The sequence below is a fragment of the Crinia signifera genome, chromosome 3, assembly GCF_055691185.1.
Source record: "Crinia signifera chromosome 3, ASM5569118v1, whole genome shotgun sequence".
Lineage (NCBI taxonomy): Eukaryota > Metazoa > Chordata > Amphibia > Anura > Myobatrachidae > Crinia > Crinia signifera.
In genome coordinates, this window is record NC_139219.1 from 70,053,436 (window position 1) to 70,078,405 (window position 24,970).

General features: G+C 41.7%; 1 protein-coding gene across 1 annotated transcript in view; it reads right to left on the minus strand.

Moving 5' to 3' along the window:
* Window positions 1-4,266: 4,266 nt before the first annotated feature.
* The window catches only part of ACSS1 (acyl-CoA synthetase short chain family member 1), a 126,371-nt gene continuing 105,667 nt past the window's right edge, over window positions 4,267-24,970 (minus strand). The window contains exons 9-14 of the mRNA XM_083175965.1: window positions 24,447-24,559; window positions 24,182-24,308; window positions 20,985-21,112; window positions 16,157-16,220; window positions 8,503-8,624; window positions 4,267-7,096 (exon numbers count right to left, since the gene is read on the minus strand). Coding sequence (XP_083032091.1) covers window positions 6,923-7,096; window positions 8,503-8,624; window positions 16,157-16,220; window positions 20,985-21,112; window positions 24,182-24,308; window positions 24,447-24,559 — 728 coding nt within the window. The 3' untranslated portion in view covers window positions 4,267-6,922. The remainder of the gene's footprint in view (window positions 7,097-8,502; window positions 8,625-16,156; window positions 16,221-20,984; window positions 21,113-24,181; window positions 24,309-24,446; window positions 24,560-24,970) is intronic.

A 24,970-nucleotide genomic window follows, 5' to 3' on the forward strand; every position in this document is an offset into this window, starting at 1 on the left:
TGCGATGCGATGCGATGCGATGCGATGCGATGGACCCGATTTTTCCATAGGATTCAATGTTAAAATGGACTGAGTCCATTTTAACATGGAATTCAATGGGAAAAGGGGTCCTTTTCATACCCCTACTATCCAAGTGGGCATGGAGTTGGATATAAACCTGTGGCGAGCGTAGCGAGCCACCGAGCCCGAAGCGTGGCGAGCGTAGCGAGCCCCGCGAGGGGACACAGAATACCGTCCCCTCGCGGGGCTCGCTTCGCTCACCACGCTTCGGGCTCGGTGGCTCGCTACGCTCGCCACAGGTTTATATCCAACTCCATGCCCACTTGGATAGTAGGGGTATGAAAAGGACCCCTTTTTCCCATTGAATTCCATGTTAAAATGGACTCAGTCCATTTTAACATTGAATCCTATGGAAAAATCGGGTCATCGCATCGCATCGCATCGCATCGTATGCAATGCGATGCGATATCGCATCGCATCGCATCTGATTGTATGCCTTAACTTAAGGCATACAATCAAAAAATCGGCAGCCCAGATACTACATAAGTACCAGTTTGTCTACAGAAAGCCCTGACCCTGGAGTACTGCTACAGCTTGTCTACTGCCAAACATATTTCTTGTATGCCCATTACCACATTTGTCCCAACCCGCGTGCACCAGACCTGCAGCTGGCCTCATCTCTCCTGTATCCAGTGATCCTGCTTAGTGTCCAGCATACACATATAACATTGTCCTGGGATGATAAGTCTTTTATTCCTGAAGGTGAAGGCGAGGTAGCATCTAAGTACTTACAAGTGTAGTTACACGAAGGCCGGGGTTTTTTTTGTAGGCTAAGATCTCTTAGATGTCTTATTTTTTGCAGGTATTGCCATAACAGTGCCTGGCAAGGAATGCCATCACTCATCTCCTCTCTTCCATTGCTGTGGAATGAGCTAGACACATCAGGCATTTATTTCTTAATATTCCTTATATACATTTATGTTCAATGGTACCAGTGCACACTATTGTCTTTTTAAATTTTTTTTATTAAATATGGTCTTATTAAAATCCACCAAATATCGTTCATTGTTCACTTCTCTAGCGCTGCATTCCTTGGTTGTAGGAAAATGAGTATGAGTGTATAAGCTGCTGATATCACCAATGGTTCTGTGACATCACCAGTCCAGGTCAGCACCATTTACACTGAGGGTATGGAGTTTAATCACGTCTCAGGTTTTCACCGGTGACAAAGGGTACTAGTCTTTGGTGATGGATGTGCAGACCCAGCCCAACAGGTAAGCATGGGGTGGAGTGTTGCAGTGTTGAGATTAGCAGGACATAAGCACTCTGCAGGCAAAGCATTGGGCGGCAGGCAAAAATGGTCAGGTTCATTCAAGGTCATGTCTATGAGAACCAGAGGAAACCGAAGGCAAGATGATGAAGAGAAGTCCTGGAGCAGGCTGAGAACAGAATCAGAATTGTCAGGAACCCATCCATGTCCAATAACAGGAATCTTTAGACAACAATAGTAAGTTCAGTCACAATCACAGTAGCAGCCCAAATTGTAGAACCTTACTGAGACATGGTCAAGTATAACACAATGTCTGGCTCATGAGTTCAAGTAACAATTAGGGAAAAATCTCTTACTGTATATATAAGAAACTTTGGTACTTGTGTATTATCACGGCGCCCGTCTGCGCAACATAGTTGGCGTAGTAGGATTGCATCTCATCGCATCACATGCGATCGCATACGATGTGATGCAATGCGATTTAGCACACCCCCCCCACACACACTTTCCACGTCACCCCGAAGCATGGCGAGTGCGGTACGCATCCTCCCGACCTGTTCATACCCCCACTATCCACGTTGGCGTAGAGTTGATTTTTAAAGTGTGGCGAGTGCAGTGAGCTACTGAGCCCGAAGCATGGCGAGTGCAGGACACTGAATACACGTCAATTGATTCAATGTAATGTGATTTAGCACACCCCCACTATCCAAGTCATCCCGAAGCGTGGCAAGCACGGTACGCGTTTTCCCAACCTGTTCATACCCCCACTTTGGCGTAGAGTTGATGTTATAAAGTGTGGCGAGCGCAGCGGAAAACAAGCCCGAAGCGTGGGGAGCGCAGCAAGCCTTGCAAGGGGACACGGAATACAAGTATCAAGTAATCCACGTCGCCACGTCAAGTAATCCGCTGAGCTCTCCGCGCTTCGCGTTTGTTTTCTGCGGTCACCACGCCACTTCGGGGTGACGAGGATAGTGGGGTGCCAAATCGCATTGCAACGCACATGATCAAATCGCATGTGATTTGCGCGCGATGCGCGGGCAGGGGTGACTCAAACTGCACAAGTACCATTGCATCGCACGCAAATCCCATGCGATGCGATCCTACTACACTGAATAGGACACTACATTAACTACTTAACGGGCGCCCTGATAATACACAAGTACCAAAACTTTTTTCTGGAACAGGAGGACCAACATATTTATTAATCATACATCACAAGTATGACAATTAGGGGGATATGCAATCTCGGATCACGGCTGTTGGGCAAACCGCAAATGGGCCTGGATCATGGCTGTGGGGAGGGCTCCATAGCTGTGATCAAGGCCTGTTTGCGGTTTGCCCGACAGCAAATCGGCAGGCGGGATTCAATGTTCCATCTGCCGATTGGCGAAAAGGGGGTGCACCCGCGAAAACATCCGTGGATTGTCGATCTACGGCCGGGATTGTAACAATCAATGACCGTTATCGACAGAATGGGGCTGACAGCTTCTAAAGTCGGGCTCATTCTGCCGTGATCCCTCTTCAATGCTGTCAGTAAAGCTTTCTGGCTGTTGTGGAGCTGCACATTCCAGCATATTCTGCCATAGTTTTACCATTCCCTAATAGCATCACTGCGGTGGAGCATGCTGGGATGCGTGGTTTTGTGGCAGCTGGAGAGACGCATATTAACCTCAATGGATTAGAAAAACCATTTCACCTCATTTAACGCCTAGGATCTGCAGCCACTGAAAACTGGCAATACTATAAATAATAACCAACCCCTGACCTTAGTCAGATTTGTCCATGGCTGCACCATACTCACTCCTCTCTCTTCTCCTATGCTACTACTACAGATGGAGCCCCTTTCATCTTTGCGAGGGCTGATGTAATGGGCCAATGACACGGGTGCAGAGGGCAGGCAGCTGACTTCCGGTGAGGTCAGTTGCCCGCCCACTTCCCCCCCCCCCCCCCGTGCATACATGCATATGTAATGTTACTCAGAGCCACCTTGCATATGCTGTGCAAAGGAACGCTCCTTGCGAACGGTGGGGGCCGGCGTACCACCATTCGCAAGGCGGGGTTAGGTGGTCTCGCAAGACTGTGAATTTGCGAATCACCCAGAATAACCCACATTGTGTGTAACTATAGCAGCCTACCCTATATAGCACTGGCATACTGACACATTGTCTGTAACTATAGCAGCCTACTCTGTATAGCACTTGATTACTGACACATTGTGTAGACAGCAGTCTACTCACCCTAACATTAACACTAATACTCTATCCCAGGCCCTAATAGACTAACCTTTGACCCTAACCCCAAATCTCTAACTGATCATAAGCCCTAACCCTAATACTTTAAGTCATACTGATAAACCATCCCTAATACCCCTTCACTGGTAATCAAAAGAATTTTCTGGGCTATGCCTTAATGCTCAGACTGGCAAGCCTGGGCATTAAGGCCGGAAAATTCTCGGGATTCCCAGTGTTTAGCGCCGGGCAGCCTCCCTCTCCTCCGTCACGCCTCCACCTCACCCGCCCCCCCCCCCCCCCCTCCGGCACACCCAGTGGGGAGCGCTACCATTTTAATACTCTCTAATACCTAACCTAGACCACTAAAACAACCCTAATACCCTACCCCTAATACCATAACCCATAGCCCAATCCCTAACTCTAATACCCTAATGGGCAGAATGGATGGACCATATGGATCTTTTCTGCCACCAAAGCTGTGATACAGTATAAAGCTAATAGTTCTACCAGAAGTAGCATTGTTGGGTGCAATTCCTACCAGAAGAACCTCTTCACATTGTTTCCCCACGAAGAGCACAAGGGTTTTAGATAAATAATGGTACCCTGAGTAAAGTGTTCATTTGGAAATGTACACAAACTCCTAAAGTAGCTTTATTGCTTTGTTATCAGAGGTGGATAGCACACAAAATAACAGTAAAGACTGGTGATAATGATGTCACTTTGGCCCATTTACTTGTTTTAGACTCACTTTATTATTGTATTCACTCTCCAGTAGATGGTAAATACTCTATTGCTACATAATTACCTTCACAATTTTGAATTACAAACTGTGCACAAGTAGAAAGAGCCCAGTGTGTACCGAATGCATTCCCTTTCCTTTCCTGTCTACAAGAAAGAGAACTGTGACATTTAAACCACTCTCTCTTGAATGGTACATGTATATCATTATGGTTTTTATATAAAAGTTTTTATCTTTATTTATTGGTCTCCCGCTTCTGAAACTATAGCCGACCACATGTGATAATGTAGTAACACCGGTGCTAACAATCGTATATTTAACTAATGTGTGATGATCAGTCTGCCTGCCTGAGGTTTAATACCAGACTGCACCTCTGATGTCCTCTGTCACTCAGAGCCACCATCATGTTATCCAGACCTTGGCAATGACATAAACATGAATCCAGAGCAATATACAGTAGTTACTACTCCTATCACACAGACTCCTATGAAGCTTTCCACAAACTGCATATTCAATTATGCAACAAGTATTTGCTACATGTGTAACAGGATTAGTTTGCTGTATCTGCTTGCATTGAGGTCTGCGGCTATGCAGTAAGAAGCAAGTCACATGGTCTTTTCATGAGTTGGAACAGAGGTTAGGGTTAAAAAAAGTAGCTTTAAATACACCCCTCCACTCCACTGCCAGATTCTTTTATACAGCAGATGGAACACTACTATGTTCAGTTGATTTAAGAAAAAAAAAAATCATTTTTATTGAAATAATTAGTTCCACTTGACCTGTTCCACTGATATAAAACTGCAATAGTGTATTTGACGTTTTCACTTAAGCTGCTAGATACCCCCGAAATGAAAAGCGGTTTACAAAGATTACGTATCCTATAAAAGTGGGGAGATGCCCACCATGCCGCATACCCCATATTATATAACATAGAAAAACTGGGACAAGATAATTACTGTCCATGAAGTATGCCCAGATGTGCACCACCACATCCATTATTTTTGCCTACATTATGGAAGGCTACATTGTTTTCTGGATCCATGAACCAGGGCATTCCTGCCGAATGAAGGTGACTGGGAGTTGTGTCCCTGCTATTGTGGCTCACACCATTCCCTGCTTCCAGTCACCTACACAGTTGCTGCATTTCAGTTGTAGCTGATCTGACAGGTTCTCCTCATGACAGATTTCTGAGTTTGGATGGATTGTTGTAGAGAATTCTCTCACCAATTCCAACGCCGCATTGTATAAATGACAGTCTCTTACAGAATTGGTAATGAAATGAGTGCGCAGTGTATTTGTGGTACCCAATCCCTGAAAAACAGGGCTGTACTAGATTGAATCAATTGTTACTATTAATACTTGTGCTTAGATCATATGCTGCACATCATCCTCACCTCATAGCAATAAAGAGTGTTTTTCTTACAACCGCATAGTACTTCTTTTATTGTGGGCATACATACAGATGCAGCACCCTACATTAGCATGTCATGTTTTACTAATAAATAATCATAACTATGTTAATATTAAATAATGATCTTTTTCTAGAAAATTCCATCACCTTTACATAGTTAAATAGTTGGGAACTACTGGGACTTGTAGGTCCTTCCGTAAGACTATGGGAAGAATTTTCTAAAACTGCAGATTAGTAAAGCAATGTATATGCTGACCAAAAGTGCTGACAAGATACTGTACATTTTCTTACTTCATTTTTTTTCCTCCACTGTGACAAGCGAGCTACCTCAGCGTATGGTTAAGTCCTATCTTGAATATACTAAGGCAGTTTGAAAAAAAATTTGTATCCCTACACCTACCCTCAAATCGACCCAAGCATGTTGCTACTTTGCTGTGCCAGAACACTAATCCTAAGGATCTACTACCCTATTAGACAACAAAAGACAGGCCTCATAGGTGTGACCCTCGCAATGCATGTTAGGTGTCATCTGTGACTTTAAATAATTATTCTGTGACATGGAAACTAATATAATAAAAAAAAGTATCTGTGCACCTGGGCAAAACCATGCTACACTGCCGGGGGGTGGGGCCTTCGGAGATGTAGATTTAAATTTGGGTGGGATGTGTCCAAACTGTAATTAAAATTTCTGTGCAACAATAAAACTTTTGTGTGCTACATGCAAAAGCAGCCAGTATTTACCCTACATACAAAAAGGCATATACATATGTATTTGCACCCATTGCAACATTGCAATGCAACATTATTTGTTCCAGATACAAAGTTATTGTACTTATTCTTTCATTTTTTTGCTTTGTTTCCATGTGAGAAACAGACACTGTTTGCGAGTTAGGATGGAAAACTGAGGAAGAAGTAGCACAATGAAGGAAAAAGTAGTAACACTGAGGTAAAAAATACACAGCATGGCATCTCACACCATATAGCGCCAAGGGATAGGTGTATGGGAAGCAAATGCTTTCATAAGGTTTGATCTGCAGTTACTCCATTAGTAAATCTAACACTTTGCACACCGCATATCAAATCACATACAAATCTGCAGTTTGGTAAATCCAATATACCCTAGGTCAGGAATTGCTTCTTTGAAGTACAATAAATATCCCACATTAGTTAGTTATTGTTACTCGTGCCTGAAGCATGGCTCTGTTATTCCCCCAGAGGATATTTGTTATCCCTGTCATTTTGATCAAACATTAACAGCTGTCACTGGGTTATTACGGAGCCTCTTGTGTCTTGTATTTCTGGTATGACTCCAGTATCTCTGTAATGATGCTTGGATCCTCCAGTGTAGTTATATCTCCGAGATCGTCTGTGAATCCGGTGGCGATTTTCCGCAGCACTCGTCTCATTATTTTCCCTGAGCGTGTTTTAGGAAGGCGCTTTACAATCTGATAGATAGAGACCAGATGACCACGTTACATGTCTATGGTGATAATCTACAGTATTATAATATTATAATAAAAAAGAAAACATTTAAGTGTACAATTCATCTCACCACTTTTATGATATCTGAAATGAAAGCATCTAATTATGAAACTCTTTACAATCATTGGGCCTGAATCATAGATGGACATGGATTGGTTTGTTGTGAGTATATGCAAATGCCAGCATCAGCCCTTCCTCTGTTTCCTTCCAAACAGTGAGACTGACATACCCACTTTCAGCAGTTCTGCACACTGTAACACTACCGGTGCTTCTTTTGACACCACTGTCAGCACACCATTGACACATGCAATGTCTCCATCTGACTACGGCCTCCTATGCTTAAGTCTGTGAATGCAGCCACTTGCACTGACACTACATTCCCATAAGATGGACACATTTTGAGTGGATTTGTAGCCACTTTCCAGTCACCGTCTGTTTTCCACCCCAGTTCTGGCATACTGTAGTATGTGCTGGTCAATAGGAAATCACTGGCAGTATAGCCAGTGAACTCATGGACTAAATAATTAAGTGGAGACATTGCCCATAGTAACTCATTAGCTTAACCAGTTTATAGAATGTACTTAGTAAATGCTAACAAGAAGCGGATTGGTTGCAATGTATAGCCTAGTAGTTTGGACCATTTTTGTGCAGATTTTTTCACTCCTTTCCCATAACTCTCTCCTCTTACTTTGTGTCCCTATCCCCCTCTCTTATACTGTCTCTCTTCGCCCCTGTCGCCCACCTCTCTGTGTGTCTGAGGTAGTCAGAGATTGTGATGCACTGAGCTCCCTGCATGTAGCAAGCTACTGTGTAGGAGAGGTAGCCAATCACAGGCTACAGTTCCCAGCTGTCATGTCATTCAGAAGGGACAGGCTGCAGCATTGCAGGATCCAGCCAGGATAATCATCTGGTTGCTAACAATGATGTTTACCTGGCAGAATTTAGATGGCAGTATTGGGACTATGAGATGTTTAAAGCCCTAAATTCCTCAGCTGCATATAAGACTGTCCCTGCTTCGAAGCCATGTACACCATGCCAAGGCTGATAACAGTGTCATCATAATGCCCCAGATTGGTGGCAATGGGAACTGTAAGCAGGAGGCGCACACACTTATCTGTCAGGATCTCACTGTGCATGACACGGACAGATGGTTAACAGAATTGTATGATAGATGGCTAAGCCAGATAATAGGAGACATAAAAAGAAAAAGATAGTGTAGTGGGACAAAACAATAGATTAAAAAAAATAGTAAAATTGGCTAAAGAATGAAACACACTAGTGTATGAAGCATTCAATGTACAGTACTATAATCAGGCAGTGCATCACACTAGTGCAAAAGGAGTTTATATCTCATGGAGCCGCCACTTACCAGGATATGATCAGGAACGGCATATTTTGCTATCTTTGTGGCTACAACAGTTTTCAACTCTTCTTTTATTACTTGTTCTTGGACATTTGAGTCTTCTTTTATTACCACAAAAGCAAATGCAGCTGGAAGATACAATTGCACTAAATTAATTTACAAAACATATTTATTTAAATGAAACATAAGCTTATATTAGTGGTTCTCAAACTTTCTTAAATAAAAGGACATTTTTTACATCACCACTAGGCAGAGGAGGGACTTGTGGGTGCTGAGCTCAGGTGCAAAATATAATTTGGGCCCCACTCCTCCACCCTAACACAAGTTCACAATATGCAACACGGCAATGGGTGACATGGAGAAACTGTTACCCCGCAGCTGTGACCTCTGTTTAGGACGGCCACAGCGAACCCTACAATGCCTCTGTTGACCTCCTGTCCCAACAGATGGTCAGTTCCTGCTTCACCTTTAATCACCACGTTTGAAGGGGAAAATTAAGTCTGCCCCAACTCCGGTGTAACCAGGTCTTATGGTTGGGCAAGGTACTGGAGATCCTTCAGAGACAGTCAAAAGGTGAAACTGACTAACAGGGGCATGACTGGGAAAAACACTAACGGCTCCTGAGCCACTCCCAGGGAAATGAGGAAACAAAACATATAAGTGACCAAGGACGACCTAGTCATAAGCATAAGGAAAGACGCCACACAAAAGCACAATATAACACCACACAAAACACAGCAAACTACACAAAGAGATGGGTACTTGCAATACCCAGGAAAAAAAGGTGAGAAATAAATCAATAGGTAGCGCAGACCTGCAGCAAACCTCTGGCAATCCCAGGGGGAATGTACCAATGTGGACCAGAGAGATATAACAATACTGTCCACAAGGTAACTGGCAAAAACAAGTAGGAAAGGAATAAACCAGGGCTCCAGGTGGAGCACTTACAGTGTCCCAGGACTAGGAGCAGAAGCAGGCAGGAATGAGACCAGAAGCTACTTACCCCTGAGAGGGCAAGTGAATACCACCAAGGTGGAACTAGACTGCTGGAAGCAGTGAGCAAGAAGCTGGTACTAGAAGCTGGAAAAAGGAGCTGGAGCTGAAGCTATAACCAGAGTCAGGGTCTGCGTATGCCAAGAATATAACAGGAGCAAGCACCAAATAAACACTGCGGGAGAGGTACAGGCCTCCTAAAGCACAAATGACTGCAGCTGAGACCTAAAGTAACAAGCTAATTAAGCAACAGCTTACAGAAGAGAGCTGCAATAGCACAGACTCACCACAGGAGGCCACCAGCGAGTCCCATACCAGAAACAGATTCTTGGAAAGCTCACAGAAACTGACATAAAAATAATGAGCCACAGTAGTGGATCATGACAGAAACAGTAGGGTGACAGGGAGAGGCAGAAGGTGACAGGGAGAAGTAGGGATAGGCAGAGTGTGACAGGGAGAATCAGTGGGTGACAGGAAGAGGGTGACTGTGGCAGAAGTGGGCCCTGGGGCACTGCACCTGCTGAAGCAATGGTAGTTCCGCCTCTGCCACTAGGTCAAAGATTTCTTATTCATAAACTCCGAAAACATGATTCAATCCAGTCAACTGTAGTTATCTGCCCTTCTTGGGTTCAGTTAGGTGGTTATGGACATGGCTGCACTTCCAGAAGCACTCATTTGCCTAGCAAATTACCTGGTTCTGTAGTTGACCACCAACCCCTGGCACCCCTGCAAGTGCTTGGCAGCACCCAGTTTGAAAACCACTGGCTTATACAGTATATTGTCAGTGCCCAAAACTAGTATTAAGCCTGCATCTTTTATTCATCCTCAATAATATCCCAGCCTGGTACAGTAGATATATATATTTGTTTAGATAGGAATTTGTATCTGTGAGTCACACATTTATCATCACAAAGTCCAGCTAAATAGAAAGATAATAGTAAATCGTAAAACAATAATTCCTTCCTGCACGGATTGAAGCTGTGTCTGGTTAGTGGTGACAGTAATGGGTGTGGTATGACTCGTTGACCGTCGGGTGCAAAAAAGCACCTTGCAGCCCCCATGTGGGAGAATAGCCCCTGTTGGTCAAAATCGCAACTGTTGGGGCAGTTGAACAGTTGGTATTTTGGCTTCAGTACACTGACTATCGGGATCCTGACCATCGGGATCCTCCAGACTGTTGGCGAGTCATCCCGCATCCGGCAGGGATGGATGGCAAGTGTGTGGTCTTGAATCAGATATTCAATGCGATTAGTGTCAAGAGTCTAAATGCCGCTCTTATAGCATCCTGTCTGGCTGTGAGCAAAATTCCAGCACAGCCTGAGCGGGTTGGGATTATTTGGTCTACAGCATGTTGGTCGACACCATTAGGTCAACATGGGGAAAGGTCCACATGGTTCTAGGTTGACATGGGTCAAGATCAACATGGTTCTAGGTATACATGGCTTTAGGTCGACAGGTCATTAGGTTGACATGGTCTAGGTCGACAGTCAAATGGTCGACATGGGGTTTTTCACAGTTTTTTACCCAAATGTTGACACAGTTGACATGGACACAGATTGAAGTGCACCACATCCCCTTGCATTGCTCGCTGCACTCGCAATGCTTCGCTAGGCACACTATTTTATTCTCACACCACGCCCTAGTGGATGGTAGGGCATGAAATACAACCTGTTGGCACATGTCGGCTCAAAATACAATGAAAAACCCAGTTGACCTTTTGGCTGTCGACCTAGACCATGTCAACCTAATGCTTATGTCGACCTAAAGCCGTCGACCTAGAAGCATGTCAACCTTGACCCATGTCGACCTATCTTCATGTCGACCTAATGGTTTTGACCCAATGCTTGTCGGCCAAATGACCGTATCCCGCATGAGCTATTTGGTATTCTCTGAGATTTGTCTTAAACGGGCATGATTTATCATCCATTATTGCCAGTCATGCTATGGAGATGCTGAAGAGCTTCCACATAATATTCTTCTAATACTGCTGTAATATATGGTGAGGACATGGGCAGCTGCCTGGTGTGCTGTATTTTGATCTGTGCCTTAAATATGTTTTAGCAATCAGGCCACAGATGTCTACTTGAGGAGTGTGGAGAAGCAGTCCATCTTTTGTGGGGAAAAATCTGCAGGTGTTTTTGCTGAATTTTCATTAGCAAATTGATTCAGGCGGCAGAGAGGGGGACTGGGGGGGTGTTTGGTGGGACAGCACTTACCTGTTCCCTAGGCTGTGAGTGTACGCAGCCTAGCAAATGGGGCTGAATCAGACCCTTATAATGCAATCCCAATATCAACAGCCAAACAACGTGATCCCTTCTTGGCGACCTGACCACCATAGTCATAGCTAGAAATGGAATGCATGTAATGTGTTATGTATTATATGTAATGGCTCCCCCCCCCCCCCCCCCCCCCCCCTTTTCATCCCTGCTTCATGCTGCACTGTGATCCACAAAAAATTCCTAGTGGGCGCAAGCATACATGGCCAATAAAGTTGATTCTATTCTATTCTTCTGTTAACATCTAAGAATGAGTGAAGCTACAGCCTAAAGCATTACAGCAGGAAAGAGCACCGCAGTGATAAAAGATGTTTGATTTTTAAGAATGAATTTCTCTTCCGCCTTTCTCTCATTGTTTATTGGTCATCATTAAAGTCAGATTTTGTAATTGTAATCAAAACATAAGGAAGCTTATTGTATGTTAAAGTACAGTTAGGGGTCAATCCTATTAGCCGCAAAGGGTGCCATTCCAATGCATTTAAACGCTGGCAATGGCACCCAATTTAACCCGATCTCACACCCTTCGCAGGGCCAAATTCACTTAAAATTGCTCGCCACCCTATGGAGGTGCGAGCACTTTTAGGCGAATTCTCTCAATGCCCGGTATCGTGACGATTCACACTCACGAATCTTCCGCCTGGAATAGGATCAACACCTAAGTCTGCTACTTTATATGCACAAAACCAAAGCATCTACTACCATGTTACTCCCATGTCTTGCCCGCAGGGATGTCATGCTCTGTGAGTAACTGTCCTCGGAAATGACTTAAAACAGTGATCTCAATTCTACAGTGTGTGCAACATATAAAACTGCAAGTGGTTTGCAGTGTTTGGGTAACTGAAAGCAATAAGCAGTTTTATTAGTACAATCTTCCAGTGATAACAATGTGGCTGGCGTCCAAGAGACAGACTGAAACTATTGATTGATTTTAATAGCAGTGCTAGTGTTCTGTAAAGGTATACTTACTATAATGCATAATACAAGGGAAATGTGTCCCTTGTCTATACCACACTTGAGGAATGACTTCTCGTTTCTTCTATCAGAACTGAGCATACTGGAGAACTAGACATGGCTGACCACTCATATTTGTACAGTATGACTGAAATAAGACTTATGTGAATATTGGTAAATTTAGGGACAAACACATTTGGTACTACTCTCACTGCATGCACTGTGATATTTGTCCAAGCAGACTATAACAATGAGCCACATTAAACATACTTTGTAGCTACTTAATGCTCAATAAAGGGCCCCTAAAACGAATAAAAATATTGAAAAACAACAAATTATTATTGGGGTATTATTACAAATAATAACATTTCCATTTCTGCAGATATTAATATATTTATGTTCATTGTTGTCATATGTTTATTTCTGGCAATATGTATGTGGGCAATATAGCCAAATTGTGCCTACTGTTTGATGCAGGATCACACAGGCTGGCATACAATTATATACAGAGCCAAGCTTATAAAAGCATCCTATAGGAGTCTGCAGTGCAGTACACTTGGTGTTAATGGCAGTACACATGGTGTTCAATAGCAATCTAGCGTAAATGAACTGTGAAATTTAATAGCTGAGATAATGAGATGAGATATCCGACATCAAGCATGAATCGGGTGAAATATTAACAGCTTTGTCACCTCACCTCAAGTCATTCGTTTCCTTGGGCTCAAACTTTAGTGGCAGTATTACCTGTAGAACTTGGCTGCACTTTATCTCCACAGAGACACTTTAGATTATATTTATTTCCACTTAAATGTTACTGTTGTATATTTCACAATGAGAAACAAAGATATGTGAGGAAAAGCTCCAATGAAAGTATATGTGATAGTTATTTATGACTCTCTTTCCGCAGAAGAGACCTGGATTATACAACACAGATACTTTTATGAAGAGTTATTCATTAGCTCAGAATGACTGTAATGAGGAGTTTCCATGCATTAGTGCTCTGAATAGCCCCACATAGGAGTCACTGTAAAAACTCATTAAATGGTCCTTGAGATTATTATGTAGAACAATCTCTCCCAAATGATCTTTTGACTTACGTGTCTATATGTCATGATAAATATAATGTTCGGATCAATACATACTTGGGAGATAATGCACTTCATCATCTGCTTTAAAAGTTTCTCAGTATAAAAATGAGCTGTAGTGTTTTGTGGTGTCAGGTGTGCCAAGAGGCGGAGCAACATGACTCTACAACAAGTCTGTACCCGGAACAGTTACTGGGGAGAACATTGTAACCCTTTGCAAAGCTGTAACTGGCAGACCCAACATTATCCTGGTACCAGTAATAGTGTAACATAAATGCCAGTTACTAGTGTTCTCACTGCAGACCCATGGCGCCATTTTCTTTTAGTCTCCAAAGAGATCAGTAAACGTCAGCCTAACGAAGCTTGAAGCACCCCCTTGGCAGCACCCATACATTAACTTTTAAAATATATTTTTGCAAGTGGGCGTGGCATACCTGTACCGCTCGGATTTGGCACCTCCACAAGGCCAGACAAAGTGCATAAGGGGGGGGTCAGGACAAGATAGGAGGCCCTCCTCCTCTCACGAACAACCAATCCCAGCTACAACCACCATGTCCCTACCCCCACTCCACTAGAACGATGCACCCACCCCCAGACCAGGAAAGCTGCTGCTGGCAGAGGCTGGAGAGGGGCGACAGCAACACTAGATCAGGTGCACCCTTGGCCCCCTCCCTTATTCCCCCTCTCTAACCACCCCCATCATTTTATTTTACAAATAGTATACTTAACTGCAGGGCCAGTGCAAGGTTTTCCAGCACCTAGGAAAAACTTCAGCTTACTGCTCCCACCACCCCAACTCACACACCAATACCAACTATCCAGAACCCCAGGTGAAAGCGTGGGGGCCATTTGCATTCAGTTCAACAAGGATGCCTCTCTTAGTCTTCCTTAATTTTGTGATAGTCAGGCTCAGAGGTGTCCCCCTGAGTCCCTAATTGTACAGCAAGCCCTGCTTAACTGTCAGTATTATTAATTATTATTTATTTATTAACAGTTTCTTATATAGCGCATACATATTCCGCAGCGCTTTACAGAGTATAGCTGAGCATTCGCATCAGTCCCTGCCCCAGTGGAGCTTACAATCTATATTCCCTACCACATGTACATGCACACACATTCTAGGGTTAATTTTTTTTGTTGGGAGCCAATTAGCCTACCAGTATATTTCTGGATTGTGGGAGGAAACCGGAGTACCCGGAGGAAACCTAAGCACGTACGGGGAGAATATACAAACTCCGCACAGTTAGAGCCATGGTGGAAATTGAACCCATGACCTCAGTGCTGTGAGGCAGTAATGCTAACCATTACACCATCCGTACTGCCCGTCAGTATTAAGTGTATGATATAAAGGATCCATGTTAATGCAAAGTCAGTCGAAGGTATCCCCAAAGTTAATAGAGGTCACCCACAGGGATATCTTAATTGACTTTGCAGTTAGGTTGATATGCCGGTTCCCATCATAGGACTCAATGTTATTTCCATAACATTGAGTCCTATGTTAACTGCCATAGAAGTCAATGTTCCCCTTCATTTATGCATAGGAGCAGCATGTGTAAATACATACAGTATTTTGCTACTCAGTTCGTGGTTGGTTTTAATTTTTTTTTTTTCAACCTTGGCATGCTACTTGGAACAAAGAGGATGCATTCTACTCTGGATGTAGGTTAGTATATATTTTTCCACAGTTCCCTTATGGGTTCTACTGGAGAAGAGGACCAAACTATGTGGCAACATAGGTAAGTATATGTATGTAGGTATATATTCTTGTTCTTTCACGGTGTGTGAATTTATTTTATTATTGGTTTTGCTTTGGACCTACAAGTCCCATTGAGCCCTTTAAAAAATATATTTTTTAAATAAAATAAATTCAACCTTCAGTTATATTGAAAAAATAAGATGTATTTAAAAAGATGTATTTAAATGAGTAAATCATTTGTTTCTGCTATCATCCTCTGTAAATAGGTTTGGATCAATTAAGGTGAGTTAGTAAGCTATACTGTATTTGCTACTTTACAATGAACATATGGAATTTCCACAAATTAAATAAAAAGCACTCTGCCAAGGAAAATAAAACTGCATTCAAAACTTCACCATTGATAACAATGAAAGAGCATTTGTTTGGTTAATAGACTGAGATAATAGACTATAAATTGACACAGAACAATAGCAGTATTCCGAAACTCATCACTCACGATGCAATGCACCTTCTTGTCCCAACCACTAATTGTTCCTGAGCACAGAATTATTGATAACTGCCCATGTATAATGATCATCTTATGTACAAGTGCATCTGGGAATACTAACCCACCTGATGTATTGTCTAATAAACTAATAACAGTACTCCAGGAATCTTACCTTCTCCTTTCAGATCATGTGGAAAACCAATGACCGCTGATTCTGGTACATCAGGATGCTCATCCTGCAAAGGAGATTTATATGGAAAAATCCACATATTATATTGCAAGCAGTTTTACACTTAGGAGCATGGATATGTTATATATATATATATGTATATGTATATATATATATATATCCCAATAGTGTTATACAGCGCCCATGTACAATTTATCAATATGATGATTTCAGTCTTTCCACTTGTAATGAATTATTATCAACCAAGACTTCTTTTAAATAAAAAACATTTATTATAAAACATATAAAAATTAGATACTCTTGGAATAGAAGTGTTCTCTTGGAATTAGGATCACACCAGATACCCAACGCGTTTCGTCTCTTTAAGAGACTTCATCAGGGGTTTGACACATATAATAAGAATCTACAAAAGTAGAACATTATTGTAAGTGCATAAATTAGGAAAGACATCGATATCAATTTATACTTATTCTTTGACAGCATAACTAGTAAAATATTGGGTAAGACAGAGATGGCAAACAAGAGGGATTCGGAACAGATGGATAAAGGGAGAAATGACTAAGAGTCTGTCAAGCTTCATAACCATTAAATTAATTAATTAATGGAATCTTTAACAAATGTCAAAGATAATGAGAGTGGTAACTATAATAGCATACCTTCAAAAGATTAAAGATGTTTTAAACTTGTAAAGAATTTTGAGCGGTTTAATTCCACTGGATTGTTCAAACAAGTACAATTACTGTAAATAAAGTATATGAATTGTTAGACCTTGTGTGTAATTATTTGAAACAGTTAATTGATTAATATAAGGTTTGATTTACTATTGTAAAGCGCAACGGAATCTGCTGCGCTATATAAGAAACTGAAAATAAATAAATATACCTGTTGTTAATCATAATATAGAGGCTTATGACTTACCACACCGTTTAGGGGTGTTTCATACCCCAACATAGATATATTATGTCCTCACCCACTAGATTCAGCTATTAAGCTGTATTAAACTCAGCTATGTGTTCTTCCTGCGGCCGGGGGAGCGCAGGCATTAATAAGGATGTAAGAACTTCCTGGAAAATGGCTGTGTGTTCCACCAGCGGGCAGGTGGAACGCAAGCCATACAATTAAGCCTTATCACGAATTCTAGGGGTGTTTTATACCCCAATATCGATTACACAGGTCCCTGCATATTAGATCCCGCGATTAAGCTGCATAAAATTAAAATTAAACAAAATAAACAGGCACTATCATTATAATGAACACTCCTTTATTATTAATAATTAATTTTAAAAAATACTTAAAAAATTTAAAAATTTTTTAAATTATTTCTATATATTCCAAATAGGATTATTCACTAAAATAGGCACACACTATAGATTATTAGTAAATTATAAGACTAATATTAATTTCAATCAAATAAACACACCACAGGAAGTGATGTCCCACACTTTCACTATAAATACCCTCACAGGGCTCACATCCATCACTTGCTCTTTGGACATTGGAGAGTTCACATGCTCAGGCCACACTAAGGTAAGAGGAAATAGAAGCTATGTTCCCACTAATAAGCGCCATTTTCTTATTTTAATATTATACACATTCCTTTATTCTATCAGGGGATCTTTAAAACTTCGCCCCTAAAAACTAGAGAAGTGATTACATCATTTTTCTGAAGGTATGTACTTATTAGAGTATTCACTAGAAATAGTATTATCACTAGATGTAAGTAGTTAAGTAATATTTATATCCACTTATAGGCTGGAAATTTAAAATATTGCCACCGGTTATTGCACCCTTAACCTGAACCTTAAAAATCAAGTAAGGGACCATCCATTGGAGGTATGTGTATTTCATAAAATTATGATTTAATTCATTAACCTAATTAATTAATAAAACCATAGTTAAACTATATATTTATCCATAGGTTAAGAACTAAGGGATTTTGCCATTTTTGGCTACCCTTATCCCACTAAACTTGAGCCACCTGATCTAGGAGCCATTGGGAGTATGAATGCTCCTTAGCAAATGAGATCATATATGTTACCTACAAATGGTATGTATATATTTTGGTACACTAGCTAATATAATTCTCTCTCAAAAGAACAAATAATTATTTTACCTCTATATGTATATTGTACAGGTTCAACCGTATAATAAAAAAAAGAACCTAATAATCTCTAAAAAATCTCTAATTAAAGATTAACAACAGGTATATCAAACCTTATATTAACTGTTACAAATAATTACACACAAGGTCTAACAATTCATATACTTTATTTACAGTAATTGTACTTGTTTGAACAATCCAGTGGAATTAAACCGCTCAAAATTCTTTACATGTTTAAAACATCTTTAATCTTTTGAAGGTATGCTATTATAGTTACCACACTCATTATCTTTGACATTTGTTAAAGATTCCATTAATTAATTCATTTAATGGTTATGAAGCTTGACAGACTCTTAGGGGGGTATTCAATGTTAGGTGTGCTCCCGCAGCCATCTCCCGACGGGGGAGATGGCTGCGGGGCCCTATTCAATGCTGTCTTTCCCGACAGCATTGAACAGGGGGTTTTGCGCAGAACGAGCCCAACAGCACAAGCTGTCGGGCTCGTTCTGCCGAGAAAAGCCGGAAATAGGCGAGCTACCGGCCGGAGCGCGTCTATTTTCGTCATCAACTCGCGGCCACGCCCCCTTCTCGCCGCTTGGCAGCCGGGACATTGAATCCCGACAGCCAAGCTCCAGGCGAGCAAAACGAGAACGGGACAGGGGCACGGCTGTCGAGCTTGCTCGACAGCCATTCCCCTGACATTGAATACCCCCCTAAGTCATTTCTCCCTTTATCCATCTGTTTCGAATCCCTCTTGTTTGCCATCTCTGTCTTGCCCAATATTTTACTTGTTATGCTGTCAAAGAATAAATATTAATTGATATCGATGTCTTTCCTAATGTATGCACTTACAATAATGTTCTACTTTTGTAGATTCTTATTATATGTGTCAAACCCCTGATGAAGTCTCTTAAAGAGATGAAACGCTTTGGGTATCTGGTGTGATCCTAATTCTAAGAGAACACTTCTATTCCAAGAGTATCTAATTTTTATATGTTTTATAATAAATGTTTTTTATTTAAAAGAAGTCTTGGTTGATAATAATTCATTACAAGTGGAAAGACTGAAATCATCATATTGATAAATTGTACATGGACACTATTGGGTTGTGTATTGGATTGTGGATCCCTCTAGTAGGGGATCTAGTGTTAGTAGCGACCACCCTTACTTAGCGCAAATATCTAGTGAGACTGTATTGATATATCTACATATATATATATATATATATATATATATATATATATAAATATATATATATATATATATAATGTGCAGTGTTTTGGGTACTTATGTAATATCTGGGCTCCCGTTTTTCTTACGAGACCGCGTCCCCTTGCGGGGCTCGCTGCGCTCGCCACGCTTCGGGCATGGTGGCTCGCTGCGCTCGCCACACTATATAAAATCAACTCCATGCGTAGGTGGATAGTAGGGGTATGAAAAAATGGGGTGCATTTAACATGGGAGCCCAGATAATACATAAGTTCCGTGTTTTGTTTTGAGTTATTTTGTACATCCATATAATACAAGTACATGTATTTAATTTCCAGAATATCTATAATGCTGGCCCTACACTAGGCAATTTACAATCCATGTTCATGTGATTGACAGCTTCCAAATGGCATGTGATTGACAGCAGGTGTGATGCGATACGCGGTCCTGTGGCCATCGCACCAGAGCCTGCGAGTCGCCTGCGATCTGTTGGATCGCATCCAAGCCAGGTAGGCTTGGCTTGGATTGTATGCAGGAAATTTTGTATGCGAAAGGACCACATACAATATATTGCATGTGATCCTACCTCCCGGAAAGATTTTGGCGGTTCAAGGGATGATTGCATGTGACTTCTCCAAAAGGAACAAAAAGCATGACCAGATCCATGCCAAACATGCAGATGGAGCCTCTGTCATCTGAGTGGCTCCTGGCGCGCTGATCGTCAGCCCCCTATGGCGAATGTACATACATGCATACACCGGAGATGCTCGCGTGCCCCATTTTCGGCAATGGACGCAAGAGTGTGTGAGATGCTTGCGTGTCCGTGTCCTCTAGTTACCAGCGGCTGGCGCACTGACAGCAACAAAGTGAGGGGCTCCATCTGTAGCAGCACTATATGTACATGCCATGCACCACTACCTTGGGTAAGTGGAGGAAGTGGCCCATGCCACCACTGACTGATCACAGTTGTAGCCCTGCCCCCTAGCGGGGTAACGCTGTGATTTATGGCTGTAATTTTGGCTCCGTCAGTGTCCCAGATACCCTTGAAATCCTGCATTTGCACCTGGGTAGTGTGTACACACAGGGCCTAATTCAGACATGATTGCAGGGCAAATTTGTTCTCAAAATGGGAAGGCGATACGGAGCAGCAGGTCACAATGATCTAAGGACGGTTGGTTGCTTTTGTTATGAGTCAACATACAGTAGCAACAACTTAGGGGGCACCAAACTGTGATTATATCCTGATTTTAGTTCACCCACCCAGAAGCAGTGTAAAAATAAAGCAGCCAGTATTTACCCTGCACAGAATCAAAATAACTTCCCCAAATCGAAATTGTTTTGTTACAGTTGCAGTGCACATGGTTTGGACCATTTTGAGAACAAATTTGCCCTGCGATCAGGGCTGAATTAGGCACATAGTTTCTACACTGTAGAGAATGTATATAACAATTATTTTTCTATGCTCAAATAATTTCAAGAAAATGATGATGTTGTACATACCAAAGCATCTTCAATCTCTGCAGTGCCCAGGCGGTGCCCACTGATGTTTATCACGTCATCCATTCTGCCTGTTATCTGGTAATATCCTTCCTTTGACCTGTACGCTCCATCCCCAGTAAAATAATAGCCTGAAAGAATAAGAGAACAGTGAGTGATACCAAGTACAATAAGGTACGATTGGAAGAGAAAAGCTTCTTATACCCCTTTTAGACAGAGAACTGACCCGGTAATTTTCCGGCAAGGGTTGACCCAAGTCGTTTTTTTGTCTAAAAGAATCGACCCGGGACTGAACTACCATGACTTCAACCCTGGTTTTTAGCTGTTTTTTACACAGCTTGATGGTTGTGTGAAAAAGTACGACCTGGGTATGTAGAAATGGGTAGCGGTAAACAGCACTTATTGGCTGAGACGGCAGGGCACTGGCTGAATGGTTGTGAGGCCGGTTCTCCCGGATTGGCTAAGCGGTATTTGCTAAAGGATCGATTTGGACTGATTTAAAATCAATCTTAATCGATGTTGAGCTTCCAGGGCTAAAACACTCATTTATGTACAGTTGCTTTTAAATATTTTTAAATGTTAGCAAACATGTATTGTGCTGGAAGTTCAACATCGAACTAAAATCAACCAAAATGGTCTTAGGTTCTATAGTTTTCCAGTGATTGCGGCCCCATCCATCCACCCCCTGGGGCTTGAATTGATGGCATACAATGATGTGCGTAGGAAGTGCTGGCAAGGGATGTACTGCTACCCCGTCATGTTTTTGAAGTGCAGAAAAATAACTAATGATTAAATGAAATAGATATAATTGTAAAGGGTGGATTTTAGTGAATGTCTGTCTCTTTAATTATTGGTATTTGCATGCAGGTACACTTATCAAGGATGACTGTGCTAATCTAAAGAATAGGCCAGTACAAGGTGAAGTAAGCTACAAACTTGATTTATTGATCATTAACCAGTACAGTGATATTATGTCATTACACTCTGAGCTATCTATGTTTCTAGTACACTTGCTTTGAATTAGAATTACATTATGAATTAACACACGTATGTATATATATATATATATATATATATATATATATATATATATATATATATATATATATATATATTGCTATGCAGACAAGTAGTCACATTCTAAACAACTTGAAAGCACTATGCTCATTTGCAAATGCAATATCCAGTATCCAGTGCCCCTTTTACTGCAATGTAATAATTATCTTTTTTATCAAATATCCATCAACCAGCACATACTGTGTAGAACACTACCAGTCACAAAACTGTGCAAATTAAAATTACATTATCATTTATCAAATATCAAGTCATGAAGAAATGGACTTAATTTCCATATTAGTGCTAATAAGCAGTAAGCAGCCCATCATTTCCATATTAGCGCTGATATGCAGCAGGCGGACAATCGTTCCATATTAGTGCTGATATTCAGCAGGCGGGCAGCCCATCATTTCCATATTAGTGCTGACATGCAGCAGGCAGGCAGACCATCATTTCCATATTAGTGCTGATATGCAGAAATCAGACAATTATTTCCATATTAGTGCTGATATGCAGCAGGCGGGCGGCTCATCATTTCCATATTAGTGCTGATATGCAGAAATCAGACCATCATTTCCATATTAGTGCTGACATGCAGCAGGCAGGCAGACCATCATTTCCATATTAGTGCTGATATGCAGAAATCAGACAATTATTTCCATATTAGTGCTGATATGCAGCAGGCGGGCGGCTCATCATTTCCATATTAGTGCTGATATGCAGAAATCAGACCATCATTTCCATATTAGTGCTGATATGCAGAAATCAGACCATCATTTCCATATTAGTGCTGATATGCAGCAGGCGGTCCATCATTTCCATATTAGCGCAAATATGCAGCAAGTGGACAATCATTCCATATTAGTGCTGATTTGCAGCAGGTGGGCGGCCCATCATTTCCATATTAGTGCTGATATGCAGAAATCAGACAATCATTTCCATATTAGCGCTGATATGCAGCAGACAGCCCATCATTTCCATATTAGCACTGATATGCAGCAGATGGCCCATCATTTCCATATTAGTGCTGATATGCAGCAAGCGGCCCATCATTTCCATATTAGCGTTGATATGCTGCAGATGGCCCAAGATTTCCATATTAGCGCTGATATGCAGCAGACAACCCATCATTTCCATATTAGCGCTGATCTGCAGCAGGTGGCCCATCATTTCCATATTAGCGCTGATATGCAGCAGACAGCCCATCATTTCCATATTAGCGCTGATCTGCAGCAGGTGGCCCATCATTTCCATATTAGCGCTGATATGCAGCAGACAGCCCATCATTTCATTATTAGCGCTGCTATGCAGCAGGTGGCCCATCATTTCCATTTTAGCGCTGATATGCAGCAGACAGCCCATCATTTCCATATTAGCGTTGATATGCAGCAAGCGGCCCATTTTTCATATTAGAGTTGATATGCAGCAGACGGCCCATCATTTCCATTTTAGCGCAGATATGCAGCAAGCGGACCATCATTTCCATATTAGCACTGATATGCAGCAGACGGCCCATCATTTCCATATTAGGGATTATATGCAGCAGACGGCCCATCATTTCCATATTAGTACTGAAATGCAGCAGACAGCCCATCATTTCCATATTAGCTCTGATATGCAGCAGACAGCCAATCATTTCCATATTAGTGCTGATATGCAGCAGACGGCCCATCATTTCCATATTAGCTCTGATATGCAGCAGACAGCCCATCATTTCCATATTAGCGTTGATATGCAGCAAGCGGACCATCATTTCCATATTAATGTAATAGAGGGTGTGGTGTACCCAGAAACCTATACACCAGCTACAGTCCTTTGGGCGTAAAGGTTTTCAATACAGTCTTTGTATTTCCATATTAGCGCTGATATGCAGCAGGCGGCCCATCATTTCCGTATTAGCAATGATATGCAGCAGACCACCTTTAATTTCTATATTAGTGCTGATATACAGCACGCGATCCCTCCTTTCCATATGTGCACTGAATACAGACTTAAGACAAAAAAAAAACGCACAGTGCAATTGAAAAAAATGTCTGACATTGTGTTAAAAACTGACTAAGGCCCTCAGCACTGCACCATGCACCAGTTGTACCATAAAAAAACAAGGAAACCAACTTGTCAGGTCTTACATAGTCAATAGTTACCTGGATAGGTTTTGAAGTAAGCATCAACAAATCTCTGATGATCCCCATATATAGTTCTGGCCATACCAGGCCATGGTTGTGCAATACACAGCGCCCCAGAAACATCACCACCTTCAATAACCTTACCCTACCAATAAAAACACATTGTGGAAGAAGGAGATTAGTTATTACTGCAGTATTTGTCTTGATTTACATAGAGTCAGAATATTTTCCATCTTTCTTCCAGGACCATGTGACAAAGAGCACATTTTTTATTCTTACTTACGTTTTCATTAAGGAGTGTAGGTTTTATTCCGAAGAAAGGCCTCATAGCCATTGCTGGGACAACCTCAGCATCTTGTTCGGAGGGACGAGGGGCAATGCATATACCTCCGGTTTCTGTAAAGCATTATGAAGTCATTAGCCAACACGAAAGAGGCACATTTGCAACAGCAATATTCAATACACATACAATCTGTCACTACTAGGGAACAGTTGTGAAAGTAAGCACCAACGCTTTTGCACAAGTACCGACCCTCAGTCAAACGCCCTCCCCTCAAATACACTTATTGCTAAATCATAACCCACAATTACAAGTACTTTTGACAATGCACCTACCCATAGCCTTCATTTCTACTTTCCACTACCCTAAGCCTCCAATTCCTTTTGATTTCTCATTCTTTAACACAAGCCTACAGCATCCTCTGATTGGAGAATAGTAATCACGCCAACCTCCATGTCACACAATGGGCACGCACTCATGAGTGGTTGTTCACCTGCATCTGGCTTGTTGCTCTGTGCTGCACTCAC